Source organism: Arvicanthis niloticus, chromosome 14 (assembly GCF_011762505.2).
Source record: "Arvicanthis niloticus isolate mArvNil1 chromosome 14, mArvNil1.pat.X, whole genome shotgun sequence".
Lineage (NCBI taxonomy): Eukaryota > Metazoa > Chordata > Mammalia > Rodentia > Muridae > Arvicanthis > Arvicanthis niloticus.
In genome coordinates, this window is record NC_047671.1 from 74897034 (window position 1) to 74915183 (window position 18150).

Sequence of the window (18150 nt, forward strand, 5' to 3'; positions counted from 1 at the left end):
TAGACCAGGCTAGCCTTGAACTCAGAGATCCACCTGCCTCTGTGTGCTGGGATTAAAAACACTCACCACTATGCTCTGCTAAAGTAAATATTAATTTTTTTTTTTTTTTAAAATCTGGTTACCATGTTTGTTGAACCTTGAGAAATAAGAGTTGGTCTCTAGAGTGTGGTTAATGCTACAGATACAATGTAGAGAAGACGTGAACCAACAATGTGTACACGTGACTTAAAATTGTTTTAGAAATGCTTATCACACACACACACACACACACAATGTTTTAAAGTATACATACACTTTTGGGCAGGAAAAGGTAACATGAGACTAATATGTAACTTTCTAGTCAAACCCACATACAGAAAATTTTAACTCTAGTTCTGGTAATATAGCTCAGTAATAAGAGTGATTTGCTTACAAACATGAGGTTTAATCTCTGGTGCGGCCAAAAAGTAAGGGTTTGTAATCATTTAGAGAGAGTTTTAATTAGAGTAGCACCGATGTGCTACTGCTTAGTATTAAATTATGACATTATTACAGGCATTTTTAGTACATATTCACACACATATATGAATACACCATTGTGCTTGCGTGGGGCGTAGAGGAAAACCTGCAAGAGTCATTTCTTTGAATCTGTAGGTCATGGAGTGAAACTCAAGTGAGGCTTGGCAGTAAGTCCTCTTACCAGCTAAGCTATCTCAAAAGTCCCTAAAACAGACCTTTTCCGTTTTTTTGTTTGCTTGTTTGGCAGATGTTTGAGGCAAGGTCTCCATCTGTCCCGACTTAGTCTCAAATCTGCTACTGGTATCTGTGTTAAAACCACCTGCACAGCCGGGCAGTGGTGGCGCACGCCTTTAATCCCAGCACTTGGGAGGCAGGCGGATTTCTGAGTTCGAGGCCAGCCTGGTCTACAGAGTGAGTTCCAGGACAGCCAGGGCTATACAGAGAAACCCTGTCTCAAAAAACAAACAAACAAACAAAAAAACAAAAAAACCCAAACTACCTGTACCTCTGACCCTCCTGCCTCTGCTTCTGCATGTGCTGGCATTATAGGCATGCTGTCACCAAAACCAGGGCTTCATGCTTGCGAGGCTAGCACTTTACCAACTGAGCTACGTTCCAGGTCCAACATTGTTACTGTTTTAGTGCTGCAGGGTACTGCCAGTAAGATGATCTCAAAAGTGCATCACTAGGAAGAATCGAGTAGAGAAATAACAGAGTTCTTTCCTCATTTTTAGGTGTGTGGTTTTTAATAACAGAGGAGTAGCAGGAGAGAGTCTCTTGGTAAGTACATTGAAATGACAGGTCTCCAATTTGAAAAAAAATTTAAAAAGAATCATCTGTTTTATAATGAAAAGTATACTCTTTTTACTGAAACTACTTTTGCAATTAATAGAAGTTCATTTCAATTTTTTTGTTTACGTGTGTATCTGTGTGTGCATCAGATACCTTGGAACTAGGATGACAGACAGTTGTAAGCCATTTCATGCTGAGTTCTGGGAACTGAACCGAGGTCCTCTAGAAGGGTAGGAACTGCTCCTGACTGTCAAGCTAAGCCATCATCTCTCCAGCCACCATGTTTTCTCTGTGTACCCTTGGTTGTCCTGAAACTTGCTTTGTAGACCAGGCTGGCCTCAAACTCAGAGATCTGCCTGCCTCTGCCTCCCAAGGGTATGAGCCACCATCACCCAAGTATGTCTGTCATTTTTAATGAAAAATACATTTTCTTTAAAAATTAGCCAAAATAGTCTGGAGATACAGCTAAGTGGTTAGCATTCTCACCTAACATTTTTAAGTCATAGGGTTAATCCCAGCACCACACCAGAAACAAACAAAAATCTTAGCTCCTGTTCGATTGCTGTGAAGAAACACCATGACTAAGGCAACTTATGCAAGTAAACATTTAATTGGGGCCCTGCTAACAGTTTCAGAGGGTAAGTACTTGACCATCAGGGTGGGAACATGGCAGCAGGCAGAGAGAGTGAGACTGGGCCTGGTGTGAAGCCCAGGCAGTTTTACATAGATGTAATATTATTTAAATCAATTAAATTTTAAGTCATGTCTTTCCCCCTCTAACTTCTAATTTTTACTAGAAGTTCTTCCACATCAATACTGCATTTGATGATTAAATCTGTGAGCTGAACCAGACATGGTGATGTGCTGCATCTTTCTTCATAGCTACTTGAGAGGCTAAGCCTAAATGTGTAGTAAGACCCCAGAATTTGGAAATCTGAGCAATTTGGAAAGCTGCAGATAGAAAACAAAGCCAGATCAAGACAGAAATTGTGTGGCCTGCGAATGCCAAGGCCATAGAGTAAGGGCTGTCCAAGTTTGTTTGAGCTCATCATAACACCCTGACATGCTTTGCCAGGCAGGAAGCACATCAGGGTGAGTGCTTTCCCTGCCGTTTCCTTCTTGCTGTGGTCCAGTCTTTCCTTGCTGTTCTCTGTTCCTTTTAGAATAATGTTTATAGTCTACCATTGTATCTTTGCCTTGCATCATTGTATACAACTTGCTTCATAATTTATAGGGACTCTAAGCAAAGAGTTTGTTTTGGACTTTTAACAATGCTGGAACTGTTAAGAGTATGAGAGCCCAGAGAAAATGGACTGAGTACATTTTGTATTGAGACAGACATGAGCTATGCAGGGTCATAGATGGAATGTTGCAGCATTTTGGTTGCAAGCTGAAAAGGAGTGAGCTTGTTCTGGTTAATCTGGTTAATCATGATTATCGGCTTGATTGGCTTGAGAAATACTTATAAAAGCTGAATGTAGTGGTACACATTACAAATCTAGGATTCAGGAGATTGAGACAAGAGGATGGCTGTGAGCTTGAAGCCATCCTGGGATGCATAATGGATGTAGCTTGGGCTACAGAACAAGATCCTGCCTCAAAAACAAACAAAATAAAGCCTACCAGCTAGAGAGACAATTGAGTGAGTTAAGAGTACTTGCTGCATATGCATGAGGATCTGAGTTCACATCCTGCTATACACATGAAGAGCAGAGCATGAGCATGCACACTGTAAGCCCAGGCAGAAGGAGCACTATTAACCTAGCCCCATGTTTGGTGAGAGGCCCTGTCTCCAAGGGATAAGGCAGTAGAACAGGATAACTCAGGATCCCCCTGGCTTCCTCAGCCACACAAGTGCACACACCTTAACACACATGCACTGCCCCCCACACACATACTACCTGACCCCAAGATGAGGAAAATAATGGTGTTGAGGGTCTGAAGGGAATGTCATGCTGCAGGCAGAGTCTCTTGGGTCCCATGGTGAGAGAGACAAGGATCTGTTCATTGAAAACAAACTGTTATGTATAAGGCAATAAAGTACACATTAATGGGGTGTACTGTACTTCTCAGAAGCTCAGGCCTCAAGTGTGCCAAAAAATTGATGCAATTGAATGCTAAGTGTAACTGTAACAAGATCTACTAAGCTACAAAACACAGAGAATGGGTAACTAATTTCCTAGAAGAGGTGGGAAATTTGACGAAAATAGTCACATGCTGAGTTGCACATTTAGGGCTGTGACATTGAACCTTCAAGAGGTTGTCCCAGTATAGCAAGAAAGCTATTACTTGTGGCTAGTGTATATGATGGCGATAATTTTGTATAATATTTTTGAGTCTTGAAGATGTGTCAGTTATATCTGTTTTACTTAATAGTTACTTACATGGTTACATAGTTACATGGGTTACTTCATAGTAGAATCAACCCAATGATTTAGGGAAGTATGGCCATGATCATTTCCATCTTCCAGATGACAGAAGTGAGACATAAGGAGAATAAGACTCAGAATCAGGGGTTCTGACCCTGTACCTATACTGCTTTAGACCATTAGGCTAGACTTCCCCCTTATTCTTCATAAAGCAGCAGGAATTCCTTTGGAAGCACAGTTTTAGAGAACTGTTTGGTAATCCTAAGAAGCTTAATCTGCATCATTGCTATTTAGAAAAAGGAGCACAAGTTGACCATGTTCGTGGCTCAGCCATGGAAGTGCTAAAAATGTGGAGGGAGGGTCGGATGCCAGGAGCAGGCTGTAAAGTTGTCACCACAGACTTATTCAGAAAATGGAAATGAGGGGGGTTAGTGGGCTGAACAATTACTAGTTTATTTTATTTATTACTAGAGGGGGCACATGTGGAGGTCAGAGGACAGCTTTCAGGAATAGTTTCTCTCCCTTCCATAGTGGGTACAGGAGATTGGATGCAAGTTGTCCAAGGCTTTGCACAGTGACACTTCTGCCCACTTAGCCATCTCACCAGACCCAGACAAAAATATTAATTATGTGTGGGAAATGAAGAGAAGAGAGCCTCAAACCACATTTTCACTTGTCTGACAGATACTGATGTTTGCTGAAACAAGATTTAAGAGACTTTACAAGGTTGTAGGCCCCGCGTGGTGGCTCCCGTGAGACCCTGCTGAGCAAAGCTTGCTGACTGTAGCTGGCTGTGATGATACGCACTTGGAATCATAGCACTCAAAACAAACATTTAAAAAAACAAACTGGAAAGTTACTTTGAAAGGTTGCGGTAACCTACATCTACAAATCTCCAGGGAGTCTGAGTTCTGACGGTGATGCTGTGTGGATGGAAACTGGCTTTGGTTTTGTTTAAAGAATTCACTGATTTCCAAGCCAGAGAATAATAACAAGTAGCTTGTTCCTGGGTTTATATAGTGTGGGAGTTAAATCGTGATACATTAGTACCTAGTACCCTCAGCAATATGTCTATCAAAATTCCTCCCAGAAGCTATGCTATTAAAGCTATAGTCTGACAAGGACTATTGTAATAAGTCTCAGTAGTACTAAGTCCCATGTTCAAATTTGCTTTTCATCAGTAACCAGCTAAGAGGTGGACAGCAGGTCAGTTCACCTGTCTCTGTTCACCTGACAGACAATGATGACAGACACATGCCACTTCACAAGGATATTTCAAGTTGATATGAAATTATGAATCCAAAAAGTTCTTGTAAAATTAAAGCATTTTCCCACCCAAGGTATAATTGCTACTGTGTAAACTCATTACATCACTAGGGTATAAGAAGTATATATTTAATCATAATTAACTAGTCTATGTGTCTTAGTTAGGATTTTTATTACTGCAATGAAACACCATGACCTTTTGGTTAAGGGGAAAGGGTTTATTTTGCTTACACTTCCACTTTGCTGTTGTTCACGGAAGGAAGTCAGGGTAGGAATCTGGAGGTAGGAGCTGGTGCAGAGGCGGTACAGGAGTGCTTCTTACTGACGTCATACTTACTCAGCCTGCTTGAACCCAGGACCACCAGCGCAGGATAGCATCACACACAGTGGGCTGGGCCCTCCCTCCCCCATTAATCACTAATTAAGAAAATGCCCTCAGGCATGCCTCCAACCTGATCTTATGGAGACATTTTCTTAATTGAGGTTCCCTCCCTTGTGTGCCAAGCTGACTTAAAACTATCCAGCACAATTAACCCCTTGTCAGCTTGACACAAAAACATATCACTGTTAAGCCACCTTTCCTTTCTCATTCATCTCCAAGATCTCACATTAAAAACATAAATAGCTTTAAGAGTCCAGTCTCTTTAAAAAATCCAGAATTTCTCAGGAGTTCAAAATCTCTCCATTGTGGGTTTCTATTTAAAAAATTATCAAAGTACATACTTTCTTACTTCAATAGAGAAGAACCAGGATGCAGTCATAATCTGAAGAAAGCAAATCTAAAATCAACTGTATAAATAACATCCAATATCTGTGATCCACTCTCAATCTTCTGAACAACTCTAAAGGGCTTAGGTCATTCACTCCACACTCTGCTGTGCACATAGTGTGTCTTCTAGGCTCCCACTGGCTCCACTCCACTGCTGCTGCTGTCCTAAGTAGTCATCCCATGGTACTGTCATCTCTAAAATGCTGGGGTCCCTTGCAGCTGGGCTGCACTTTCACCAATAGTCTCTCCTGGGCTCTCTTCATGGTGCCAAACCTCAACTTCTCTGCATGACCCCTTCAATCCTAGGCCTTCAACTGCCACTGAGGCTGCACCTTCATCAATGGCCTCTCCTGGCCTCTCACAGTGCCAAGCCTCAACTGCTCTCCATGACCCCTTCATTCCTTCAAAACCAGTACCACCTGGGTGTCTCTTATTCTATCCAGTTCAGCTGCTAGTGTGAGGTACAACCTTGGCTGCCTCTGGAATACAGCTCTATTGCCCTCAGGAAATATTTCCCAGAAGATTTCACTTTAGTGGTACTGGTCTCTTCTTAATCGTTGCTAATTTCTTAGCTCCAGCCAGCATCAGATATCCCAGCAAAGCAAATTTTTAATTTAATAGTTCTGATACAGTGTTAACCACAGCTGATTCTTCAGCCCCAGCTAACCAGAACCAGAGTGTTAATTCAAAATAACAAATGCCCCAGATAGAGACTTCAACTTTTTCTCAGAATCTTCATTAGCCAGGCCTCCATCTTCTGCACTGTCCTCAGCTCTTACAGAATAACTCACCAAACATTGAACACTCACTGGCTTTTTTTGCACAAAGTTCCAATGTCTTTTTCACAATCCTCCCCAAAATATGGTCAGGTCTGTCACAGCAAAACCCCACAATATGTTAATATATCATTTCTAATACTTTTTATGTAGTTATAAAAGGATAAAATTATAACTATTTTTGGAACTCAGTAAAATAGTGTTTTGTTCCAAAAGGATCTAATTCTGACTGGAGTTTAGTCATTCAACATCTTGAGTATTTCTTAGGTAGAATCACAAAGCCAGAGGCCTGCAGTGATCACTGGCTCTAACTCTGGCATTTAGAGGCCTTGGCTATCCTTTCTGTCATATAGGTGGCTTCTGTCTCAGTCTGGAGGAGGTTTTGTGCTTATACTTCTCCTTGTTTCAGAAGGGAGTTTAGTATGGCTGAGGACAGAGCAAGAAAGACTTAAAAAAAAAAAAAAAAAAAAAAAAAGCAAACGCTGAGTCAGCAAAGATCTATTAGGCAGGAATTGTGTCTCCAACTGAAATTAGCCCAGGAGACTGGCAACAGTGTCATCCTGGAGTTTAGAGTAAGCGGTTTTCCTGGGAGAGGGCAAAGTGCAGAAGTAAAGGCTTTGTGGTAGCGGTCAGAGATGCACTGAGAAGGCACAGGGAGTGCTGTGGCCCTGCAAAGATCAGGAGGTAAAAGTTGTCATAAAACTGTCCTGCAAGGGTGAGGGAAAACCGAAGGGCTTTGTCTGGGGAAGTGAGACCTGCCCTCCCTTGCTGAGGCTGCTCACTGTAGGAATCAGACAAACCTGGCCCCAGCAGATGGAACCTCAGACATTCTTGGGGGCAACTGGGAGTCTTTGGAGTAGATAAGACTTTTTCCTCTGTCTTTGCAGATTGTTTTTTCAGAGATAGGGACCCAAGAGTTCAAGGTATCCATAAATGCTGTATTCCTATTTTCTAAATTAATCTTGTGAATTTAATTCCCCAATATAATTTTTTTAATTAAAAAAAAATCAAGAGCCAAAAGGAGGCGTCTAGAAAGGATCAGGGACGCCGTTATGGCCTGATGGAGAAGCAGGCTGCACAGAGGCCAGCGGAGCCAGTCGTGGGTGAATCATCAGATGTGTTCCTTCAGGCACTTCCTGGCTCACAGTGTTCTGCTTAGTCCATGCGTCTTGATGGCTTATCAAGTTGACCTGAAGGCAAGTCCGTGGGGACATTTTTTGGATTTCTTTTTAATTTTTTATCGAAAGTACGTTCTTCTCTCATATAGTACATCCCAACCACAGTTTCCCTCCCATCATTTCTCCTACATCCCCTACTTCCCCTTTTCCCCAAACCTACCCCCACCCCACGCCACCCCACCCCACCCCACCCCCACTCCTCTAGTGCCCTGTTTCCTTTTCAGAAAAGAGTAGGTCTCTTTAAAAAAAAAAAAAAAAATGACAGCCAAATAGGACAAAATAAGATACAGCAAGACAAGGGGAAAGCTGTCGCACCGAGACTACACAAGGTAAACCATCAGGAGTGGGGTTCCAAGAGCTGGCAAAAGAGCCAGAGACACACCCACTCCTGCTGTTAGGAGTCCACAGAAACACCCAGCTAACAGCCATGTTTTGTACTCAGAGAACCTGGTGCAGACCATGCAGACCCTGTGCTTGCCATTTCAGTCGGCTAGGTAGACCATATTCTCCTGGTGCCCCCCCAACCCCTCGGCCGCCTACAGTTTCCCCTCTTCTGCAGGGTTCTGTGATCTCTGAGGGGAGGGAAGCAGTGGAGATCTGCAGTTTAGCTGTCTGGCTGTAGGTCTCTATACCCACTCATGTGCTGCAGAGGAAGCCTCTCTGATGACGGCAGGCCACGCCAATGAGCAAGGATTAGAGAAGGGATTAGAGAAGAATATCACTGGGCCTCATGTCATTGATTTAAAAAAAAAAAAAAAAGTGTCTGTTACTGGCTGGCAGTATCCCTAAGAAATTAAGCCTGAACTCTGTAAGAAAGGTAGCTGAACTTGAGCTCTTTCTTGGGTTTTGCTTCAGTTCTTGCTTGAATTCCTGCCCTGATTTCTCTTGGTGAGACTGAAATCTGAAAGTATAAGTTGAAATAAACCCTTTCCTCCTCGAAAAGAAAGAGAAAGAAATGTGTAAATGATGAAGGGGGCTTTAGAAGTAATAATAGAGTAGCTCCTGCTGGCTGAGTGCCAAGCCCGGGCTGCCGAGCCCGCAAAGATAAGTAGGTACATCTCTTAGAGTAAGGAATCACACTGACACAGCAGCAGCCAGATGGCCGCCTCCAAGCACTTGCTCAGCATGGCTTTTCCATTCCTGTCCCTGCCATCTCCTCCCACTCTTGGTCCAGCCCTCACTCTGCTTCTGTCCTCAAACCAGAAGCCCTTGGCCCTGGCTATAAGCTTGGCATTCTCTGGGAACCACGAGCTCCACCTAACCCCCACGGCAGAGACCCAGATTCTTTTGGTTTGAAACGCAGTTAGGTGTCCATAGTCTTTTATTTACTTATTTTTAGATTCTTCACAGATTGTCACATGTTCTGCACACATGTAGTCCAAACTCAGCCATGGAAGAACAGGAGCCATGCCTCAGGAATCTGCACTAAGAAGATATGGCTGGCTGAGCTGTTTGAAGCGTGAGCAGTCACTGGGGTGCTGGGGTGCCTTGTATGTACAGCTATAGAGCATGGGCTGTTCCCATCTGGGCCCATGACAGGAAGGCATGCTGGTCACACTGGCCTTGAAGCTGATGGGGTTATTTCTTGGGGCTCTGTATTTCATGGCTAGTAACTTTTTTTTTTTTAAGTAATATACTCTCAGATAAAATTTGACACTTGGTCATTTTATACATCTGTCAATGACAAGAGGAACAACTGTGTGTTGAAATGCCGACTTTATTTGTGGGACATGCTTTTTCTTTTTGAATTCCTTACTTGACGAATTCATAGTCCAACACTAAGATCAGTTTTCTTACGAACAATGTGGGCAGTTCACTAGGAGAGGGACAGAAGAGGGCTATGATTTTAAAAGTAAATCATACTGTAGAGATGGGTTAAAGAACACAACTAGTCCTATTATAAAAGTCCCGCCTTGTGGTGGGCAGACCCACATAGAATTCCAGAGTTGCTTTAAATAGAATTATTAAATAATTGCATACAGATCACTGGACCTCCAATCAGGTGTGCAGAATTAAATGTTCTAAGTTCCAAACAAAGTTAAAGTCGCATGTGTCTGATCCTGAGTAAGGATTAGAAGTGTAGCTCCACCCAGACAGAAGAGACGAGGATTCTGAGCATGGCTTCTACCAAAGAGTAGCAGGTTAATCTCCCAGAATAGCTATATCTCTTGGAACCTCAGCTCTTGACAAGCATGATTTTACTCAATGTAAATATATAGTCTACTTTCTGTTGCTTTGTGCCCTATGGAAAAATGACTTAACTGTGCTCATTTAATTAAGATTTGCTCCATTTCCTCACGTGTAAATAAGGAGAACGGTGACATCTGTGGTGCCTTTGTTTGCTTTTTGAGCAGGGTTTCTCTGTGTAGCCCTGGCTGTCCGGGAACTCACTCTGTAGACCAGCTGGCCTCATACTCATAGAAATCCACCTGCCTCTGCCTCCCAAGTGCTAGGATTAAAGGCTGGGCCACCACCCAGCTCATTTTGGCACTAAGATTCTGGGCCTAGAATTTTCCACAGGGCATTCTCTTATCTTTTAGCTGTGTGTACATGTATGTATGTATGTATGTCTGCCTCCCCACATGTGCATGCATGCTTCACCTAAAGCCTGTAAAGTGGGACATGTTGGAGATTCTTCATGGCTGATCCACAGATTTAAAGCTATGCAGTTGGAGTAGACATGAGTTTGTCATGTAAACTCTCATGACAAACTCTGCAGTCACCACAGATGTGCATGGTAGAAGATGTTCTCTTTTGACTTTTCATTGGGTTTTCCCTCTATAAGTACATTTAATCACAAAGGTGTTTAAGAACTATCAACCTTTTAATTCCATTTCCTCACTTGCAAAATAGATATAATAATAGGGCCCCCCTCAGGCTTCCGTGCATACACAATTATCCAAGAAACCTTAGCCAGTATAAATTCTGTCAGGGTGACATTTGTCTTTGTAGTAGTTTATACTCATGCATTTTAAAAAGATGACAGTGGGCAATAGAGATGAGTTTAATTGGGTGGTATTAAAAATTGTAATTTACTACAGCTACTCATGCTTATGGTTTTTCACAATATTAAAATCAGGTGGTAACTAATTTCAGTGTTTGTATTACTGTCACTTGATCAGCATGTAGTTAAATGTCAGTTCATCTGAGCTCACAGATACATTATTCACACTCAAGTATATTCTTTAGAGGCCTGTTCCCTCCTCCCAGGTCCCAAATGAAGCATCTGTTATCTGCCATAAACAATGCCTCTGCTGGTGAGTTTCACATGGAAACTATTTGTTTTTACTGTGTTATATACTGAGACATAATAAGCTTACCATAATTTAATATTTTAAGCATTTATTTCAGTGAAGCACAGCTGAGACTAAATGGATGCAGTAACATAATAGAAAATAGATAAGTCAGATTTTATACTGCCTGGCCCAGATAAAGGCAGCTTCTGGAACCGTTACTTCTTTGTTGGGCAGACAGCGCTCAGGGTGGATGAACAGTTCCCTGGAGAGAAACTAGCCATAGTTTTAGCCTGTCTTTTTTGCCTCTAAGACAGTCTTATTATATGCAGCCCAACCATAGAGCCCAGGAACTCAGATTCACTCACTGTGCCTTCCACGTGCTAGGATGACAAATGTTTGTCACAGGTTCTCTCTTTGCTGCCAGACTTCTGCCATCATGGGTTATATGCACACTCCCAGGGATGGCTCGTCCCAGTCAGCCTGAAGTTGACGTCTGACCACATGAAGAAACAGATTAACAAACTGGCCAAGAAAGGCCTGATTCTCTCCCCGTTAGGTGTGATCCGAGGGACTCACATGGTGTGGCACAGGTCCGTTTTGCGACTGGTAATAAAATTTTGAGAATTCTTAAGTCTGAAGGCCCTGCCCCCGATCTCCCTAAGGATCTCTACCATTTGATTAAGAAAATGGTCACTGTCCACAAGGATCTTGAGAGGAACAGAAAGGAAAGGACCATGGCTCTGATAGAAAGCAGAATTCACTGTCGGCTCGTTACTGTAAGCCTAAGCAAGCCCTCCCTCCACCTGGAAATGAGAAATGTGAGGTGTCTACAGCCTCTGCTCTAGTGGTATAACTTCTCTTCCATATATGAGCAATAAAAATCACTTAAAAATAAAATAATGTACACCAGCATACTCAGCAATTTAACCTTTTTATAGCACTATTTGAAAAACTTTGGTTGGTTGCTTGTTTTTTTTAATAATGAATTATTTTGCCTTTTAGGGAACATACATTATTTTTTTGTGTAATATGTAATTGTCTACATTTTTCTATCACACATTGCATATTTGCATCTGTTTTAGTTGAAGGTATTGTACCGACCAGGTTTGTCCTGTTCATGTCAAGTTTTCCTTGTACATTCAAAGGTTTTTTTCTTAGTGCTACCAAATCATGTTGCTTTTAAATAGCAGATATGTGTCCTAGAAGATATTGACATACTCTTAATAATATGTACAAATAAAGGGTTTTGTGTATTTGTGGGGTTTTTTTTGGATATTTTTTAACTTAAGCATTTCTACTCTGTACAAATCATTCTGCCTATATTTTAACAATGATGCCCTTCTTATTCAGACACCACGGACTTACTGCTGTGCCAACACTGAAGATTTGGAGGCTGTCATCCACCACGTTCACAGCCTGTACCCTTTGGCCCCCTTTCTGGCAGCAGGCGTGTCAATGGGAGGGTAAGGAGTTTTCTTTCTATAATGCCTGAGAGGGGAGCACTGCTCAGGACTTCTAGGGAGGACTGTAAGCCAGCTCAACACTTAACTATGGATGCTTGAGTTCTTATGTGTGCCTGAAGGAAGGCAGGAAGGAATCAGCCCAGACAAATTTTAGATTTTCCCTGGGTTCTGTGATGCAAAGGGCACAGCGAGCTCTTCTTGGGGAGCAATCAGGTAAACTTAATTTTGTTACTTTCCATTGCAGGTGCTGTGCTAAGCTAAAATGGTTTATGCACTTGCCCTTACATTGGGGTTTATTTGGAATTTTTTTAAGATTTATTTTTATTTATGTGTATGTCTGTGTACCTGTGTATGTGTGTGCCGTGCAAGGGTGTACAGTGCCTGAGAAGGCCAGAAGGTAGCATTAGATCCCCTGGAGCTAGAGTTACAGGCAGTTATGAACTGCCTGCTGTGGGTGCTGGGAAGCGGATTCAGATCCTCCGGGAAAGCAGCAAGTGCGTCATGGTGTAGCTTCTCTGGTCCCCTTTTGGAACTATGAACTATCAATTGCCACACTTATAGTTGAGTAATGTCTGACATTTATAACTGTTTAACTGTATTGTGTGCATGTGTGTGCATGTGTGTTTTAGGGAGAATGAGCTGAAGGAAATCTAAAACTATTATCTAGTATTTTCTTGTCCTTTAGACCCCTCTTTACCATTATCCAAACTTACCTTTTAATTTAATTGATTAATTAATTTTTTTATAGTGTTGGGGATTGAACCTAGTATCAGTGCATGTTAGGCAAACACTTTACCACTGAGCCACATACCTCTGCCCCAAACAATTGTATTTTATTTTTTGAAAGTTTTATCTAATGAAAAATTCTCTTTTGCAAATCTTTGTTTATCCTATCAGCAGAATAAATTGTCAAAAATAGACTTAATATATTAATTATATATCATATGTAATTACATATGATATATAATTATGTAATTACATATGATATATAATTAATATATATCCCCACCACCAAATCCTGTAAGATTAATGCTATTTATCTCTTTTTCATTAGAATACATTAGAATGTATTTTATTCTATACTACTGGTACTCAGGCACACTAAATGACCATATACCTTTATTTCAAAAGCTGATTTGGGGTCTTGATAGGTGTCTTAACAGTCAAGAACATTTGCTACTTTTATAGGGATTTAGTTCTCAGCACCCAGATGGCAACTCAGAACCATTTATAAGTCTGGTTCAAGGGGGTTCTAATGCCCTCTTGTGGCCTGTATGGGCATTTATGTACATGGTACACAGATAAGCATGCAAACAGACATATTCATAAAAGTGATTCACTCTTTTTATTTTTAGATGTTTTTAAAGCCAGTCAACATTTAAAGCAGAAAATATTTTTCTTAACTTTATGTTCTGGGTGTATCTGCCATCTCAGTGTTCAGAACACCTTAAGAGGGTGTGTGCTGTCAATAGAAAGCCTCCATGAACTACAGACTCTGAGATGGGCTCTAGCCAGAGCTTTTTAGATTCTGATAAAGAATCCATCTCTTACATTAGCATGGAAGGTCTAACTTGACCTAGTAAAGAAAGAACCCTGAACAGTGTGGAAACAAGCAGAATCCCCAAGTCGTGCTTAATGGACACAATGTAGCAACTCTTTCCTTTAGCTCACACCATGAGCCTGAAAAGACAGAGTGGGACTGAAATCTTTCCCTTAATCATATAAATTCATGACTTTTTTTTCCAAGGCTAGCTTCTTACATAAAGAGGCCCCAATTGTCTATTCAGAAGCTCTTGGAAAAGGCCTATTCATGCAGCATTGAAACCTCAGGCAGGGTCTGACCATCAGATTAGCTTTCCAGCCAGCTGAATATTAATGTCTTATAAATTATTTGAAGGAATCACCCTTTCTAGTTGCCTAGCACTGTGACACATTCCCAAGTGGGTGCACTTTCTTTTTCTTTTAGAGATGCAACCAACAAAAGCATAGTTGAGCAAAGAATCTTATGCCCGGTGAGCCGTGGATTGGGGTCACCCAGTGCCTTGATGCCTGGGGCCAAGTGTGGGCTTTGAGCCAGAACTGAGTTAAGTCAAGAAATTCTGCAGTTCTAGAACCAGATTCTGTTCTCCCAGTGAGTTGGTAAATACTTTTTAAATAAAAAGAAAATTTCAAACACATAAGATGAAAACTAAAGGGTCTCCCTACACACATACAGTCATTACCACAGCTTCAATAATTATCAGCTCGTGGGTTAGGATGTTTCGCCAGCACCACCCACTTCTCCCGTGCATTCCCTATTGCCTAAATCTCAGTTGTCATTTTATTATTATTTCAGATGAGTCAAGCATGTGCTTAGAATGTGGGAGGACCTGGGCTCAGTTCCTGGTACCTCAAAATAATAAGTCAGTTGACTCACTTCTGGGCTTTCAGCTGTGATCTACTGTAAGTGTAACATCTGTTCTTCTCACCTCAGGGTCTGATGAAGCCTCTGTTCCTAGACAGTAGGTTAAGTAGATTCTGGAACAGGCAGATGGGATGGGATCTTGCTTAGCCTACAAGTGCATCAGCCTTAGATCACAGCACCTCTTGGAGTGGAGCTCACAGAAGGAAGTCTGTTAATGTTTCAGTTGGTAACTCTAAGTGCAAGAGTCGTCTTTTTCTGTAAAGTCAGATACACTCACACACCAGAACAAGTGACAGTACCTCCCGAGCATCACTAAGTATCCAGAGCTCACATTACTTCCCGAGGATAGAGTGCAAGCACCTCCCCCATTATGTGTTAGTTTTATAGTTTGATATACAGTTGCCAAATAAAATACGTTCTTTGGTGTTTAAACCATTTAGTCCATGAATTTTCTCCATCTAGCTCTGTTTCCCCAGCATGTACCCCCAGTTGGTGAGAGAATGGGGTCCTTCTTTCAAGGTAAAATAATAATCTTTTGGGGTTGTGCCTATTTCAGTGTCTTTCTACTCCTTGCCAAGTGTTCTGATTTGTGTATTTTACCAGCCTCTGTCCATTGTCTGACTCCAGCTGAAGTGTAAAGTCACCATATGAGAGAGAACACTACTGTAAACTCTTTCCAGGACAGAAAGTGTCCTTCAAATGGCTCAGTGACCACTGTATGCAAGTCACACGGTCATTCTAAAGGGTCATTTTCAAGTCCTGTGTGATGGAGCACGTCTGTAATTCTAGCATTCCTGGAGTTTCAAGCCAGCCTGAGACAACTCAGGAGGTGAGGGTGCTTGCTGCCTGCATGGCGGCTTGAGTTTTACCCTGGATTCTACTTAGTAGAGAGAGAACTGACTCCCTCAAATTGTTCTCTGACCTCCACAAACTTGCTATAGACTGTACATGTATGTATATACACATACATACAATAAATAAATATAATTTAAATTTTTTTTCAAAAAAATTTTTAAATTATTTCCAAAAGCTAGATGTCTACTTTTCATAAAGATTCCCTACCCTTGTAAGGGATTTGAATTGTAAAAGATAATGATGGAGTATTTTATCTGTTTCTCCTGTTTCAGAACCTAGTTTGTTGAAGAAACTATACCCAGAGGCTATAGTGAGTAGCAGGTTATGGTGTCATCCTTCATAGTTGGAACTGTTGAGCTCCAACTCAGTTCTTGTCCCTCTTACTCAAATAGAACTTGGCTAGAATTGAGAAAATTGAATAAAAGGAACATAGGAAAGCATGTAACTGGACATCACAAGGAAGAGAAAACCAGTTAAAGCTGTTGCACTGCCACAGCTTAGAAAGTCTGACCCTGGGCTGGAGAGGACTTCAGAATCTCTCTGAGGGATGCAAGTGCATGGGTGAGGACAGTGACCACACAGACCAGTGACCTCCGGAGCTCAGTGTGTGAGATCCAGACACCAGGAGTAGTTCACAAAGTCCCTAGGTGACATCAGTACGCAGCCACACTAGAGAACTACTTGGGGTGGATATTCCTGTTCTTATGATTTGATTTACTTCACCATAAGAAGAAACATGCAGGAATAAATGTTTCACTGTCTCACAGTTTAGCCAAGTGCAGTGTTGGTAAGTACGTAGTGCATACGTGGGTGGGAGAATGCAAAGTCCTGTTTCAGGGAGGGGAAAAAAGTACTTTAAAATAGAAATATGAACATGGGCAAATGACATGTCTCTGAGTAAAGATGCCTGCCACCAAGTCTAATGGTATGTGTTCAACCCCCTGGAACCACATGGTGGAAAGTGACTAACTCTGGCAAGTTGTCCTCGAACCTCCATTTACACATGGTGGCATGTACAACACCCGAATAGATACATGTAGACATGTAGAATGTGAATATGAGGAAAGAACAAAGGTAATCTCTCCAATGTGCAGGACTTAAAACAGTAGTCATGGATGATGGTACAAGGTCCCAGGCTGGGCAGGAGGGTCAAGTATTCAAGGTTATCCTATAGAATGTTCAAGGTCACTCTGGACTACCTGCATTCATTACTTACTGGCTTCTGTCTTGTTCTCATGGAGTGCATGGTTAGAAAGGAGATGCCTTAAGAGATGTAACCAGTCACAATCTCATTTCTCCCTATTTTAGAATGCTGCTTCTGAATTACTTGGGTAAAATTGGGTCCAAAACCCCTCTGATGGCAGCTGCAACATTTTCAGTTGGCTGGAACACTTTTGCTTGCTCAGAGTCACTGGAGAGGCCACTGAACTGGCTGCTTTTTAATTACTACTTGACAACTTGCCTCCAGTCTTCAGTTAAGAAGTAAGTCATAGTTAAAACCTTCTGTTACCAAACATTTTAGATTATATAACCCGACACTATGAAATTTCAGAGTATAGTACTACATATATATGTATATTTATTTATATCATTTATTTCTGTACCAAAATGTTGTAATAATTTTTAATCCCAACCTGGGGTTTCTACCCCACCTTTGATATTGAGTTTCTGGATAAAAGACATATCCAACCTTTATATTTACAATAACTTAATCAGCACGAGAGCTGGGCAGATACCTACCCTCTATGCTATCAGAATCTACTTACCTGTCATTAACCCCGAGTAATTACTTACTATATTTCATCTAAGCTGTTCTTAACTCCAATTGGCCAGCCCTCAGGGCTGTTTTAATGTTTCACCTAACGCATGGCAGCTTCTCTTCCTTCTCCACCTTCTCTCCCTAATGGTTTTCCTCTGGCCCCAAGCCGAGGAAACCTAAACCCCACCTATGTCTCTTCTACCCAGCTATTGGCACCTTTATTTACTAATCAGAAATAACTTGGGGTCAGGGTCACATACATCACTCAGGTCTACGTGCAGACTACAGGTATTGGCAGTCTATACTGGCTGGCATTACAATACACAGCAAAACCAAACCTCAACGCCAAAATATTCTCCAAATTATGAGTGCATACCAAAAATTGTAAGTTAAAAATATAGATAAAAAGTAATGCTGCCTTCTACCTATGTCTATGCCCCCACCTGAAACTCCTACCCTCCCACCTCTTTACACCACCCACCTCCAACTCCCTATTCTCCCACCCCTCCACCCTGCTTTGAAGGTTGCTGTCTAAATTATTCTGAGAACTACATTAGCATAGAGTGTGTTTGGTGATACGTTTGGGCTGCTTCCTTAGATTTCCTAGTTGTTAATCTTTCCCAAACCTAATTCTTTCTCAGGTAGTGTGTTAAGAGTGTCCTATGCAGTTGGGCTGGTGGCATACCACTTTGATCTCGGCACTCAGGAGATAGAGGCAGGCAGATCTCTGAGTTCAAAGCTAGCCTGGTCTAAAAGGTGAGCTCCAGGACAGCTTAGGCTACATA

General features: G+C 41.7%; 1 protein-coding gene across 3 annotated transcripts in view; it reads left to right on the plus strand.

Moving 5' to 3' along the window:
• Abhd3 (abhydrolase domain containing 3, phospholipase) overlaps positions 1 to 18150 on the plus strand; it is a 44129-nt gene that overhangs the window by 18860 nt on the left and 7119 nt on the right. For 2 of the 3 annotated variants that reach the window (XM_076912997.1, XM_034518179.2), the window contains 3 exons: positions 1233 to 1278; positions 12235 to 12347; positions 16915 to 17088. In XM_076912997.1, the coding sequence (XP_076769112.1) occupies positions 1233 to 1278; positions 12235 to 12347; positions 16915 to 17088 (333 nt within the window). The remainder of the gene's footprint in view (positions 1 to 1232; positions 1279 to 12234; positions 12348 to 16914; positions 17089 to 18150) is intronic. The other variant, XM_076912996.1, reaches the window with a different exon arrangement.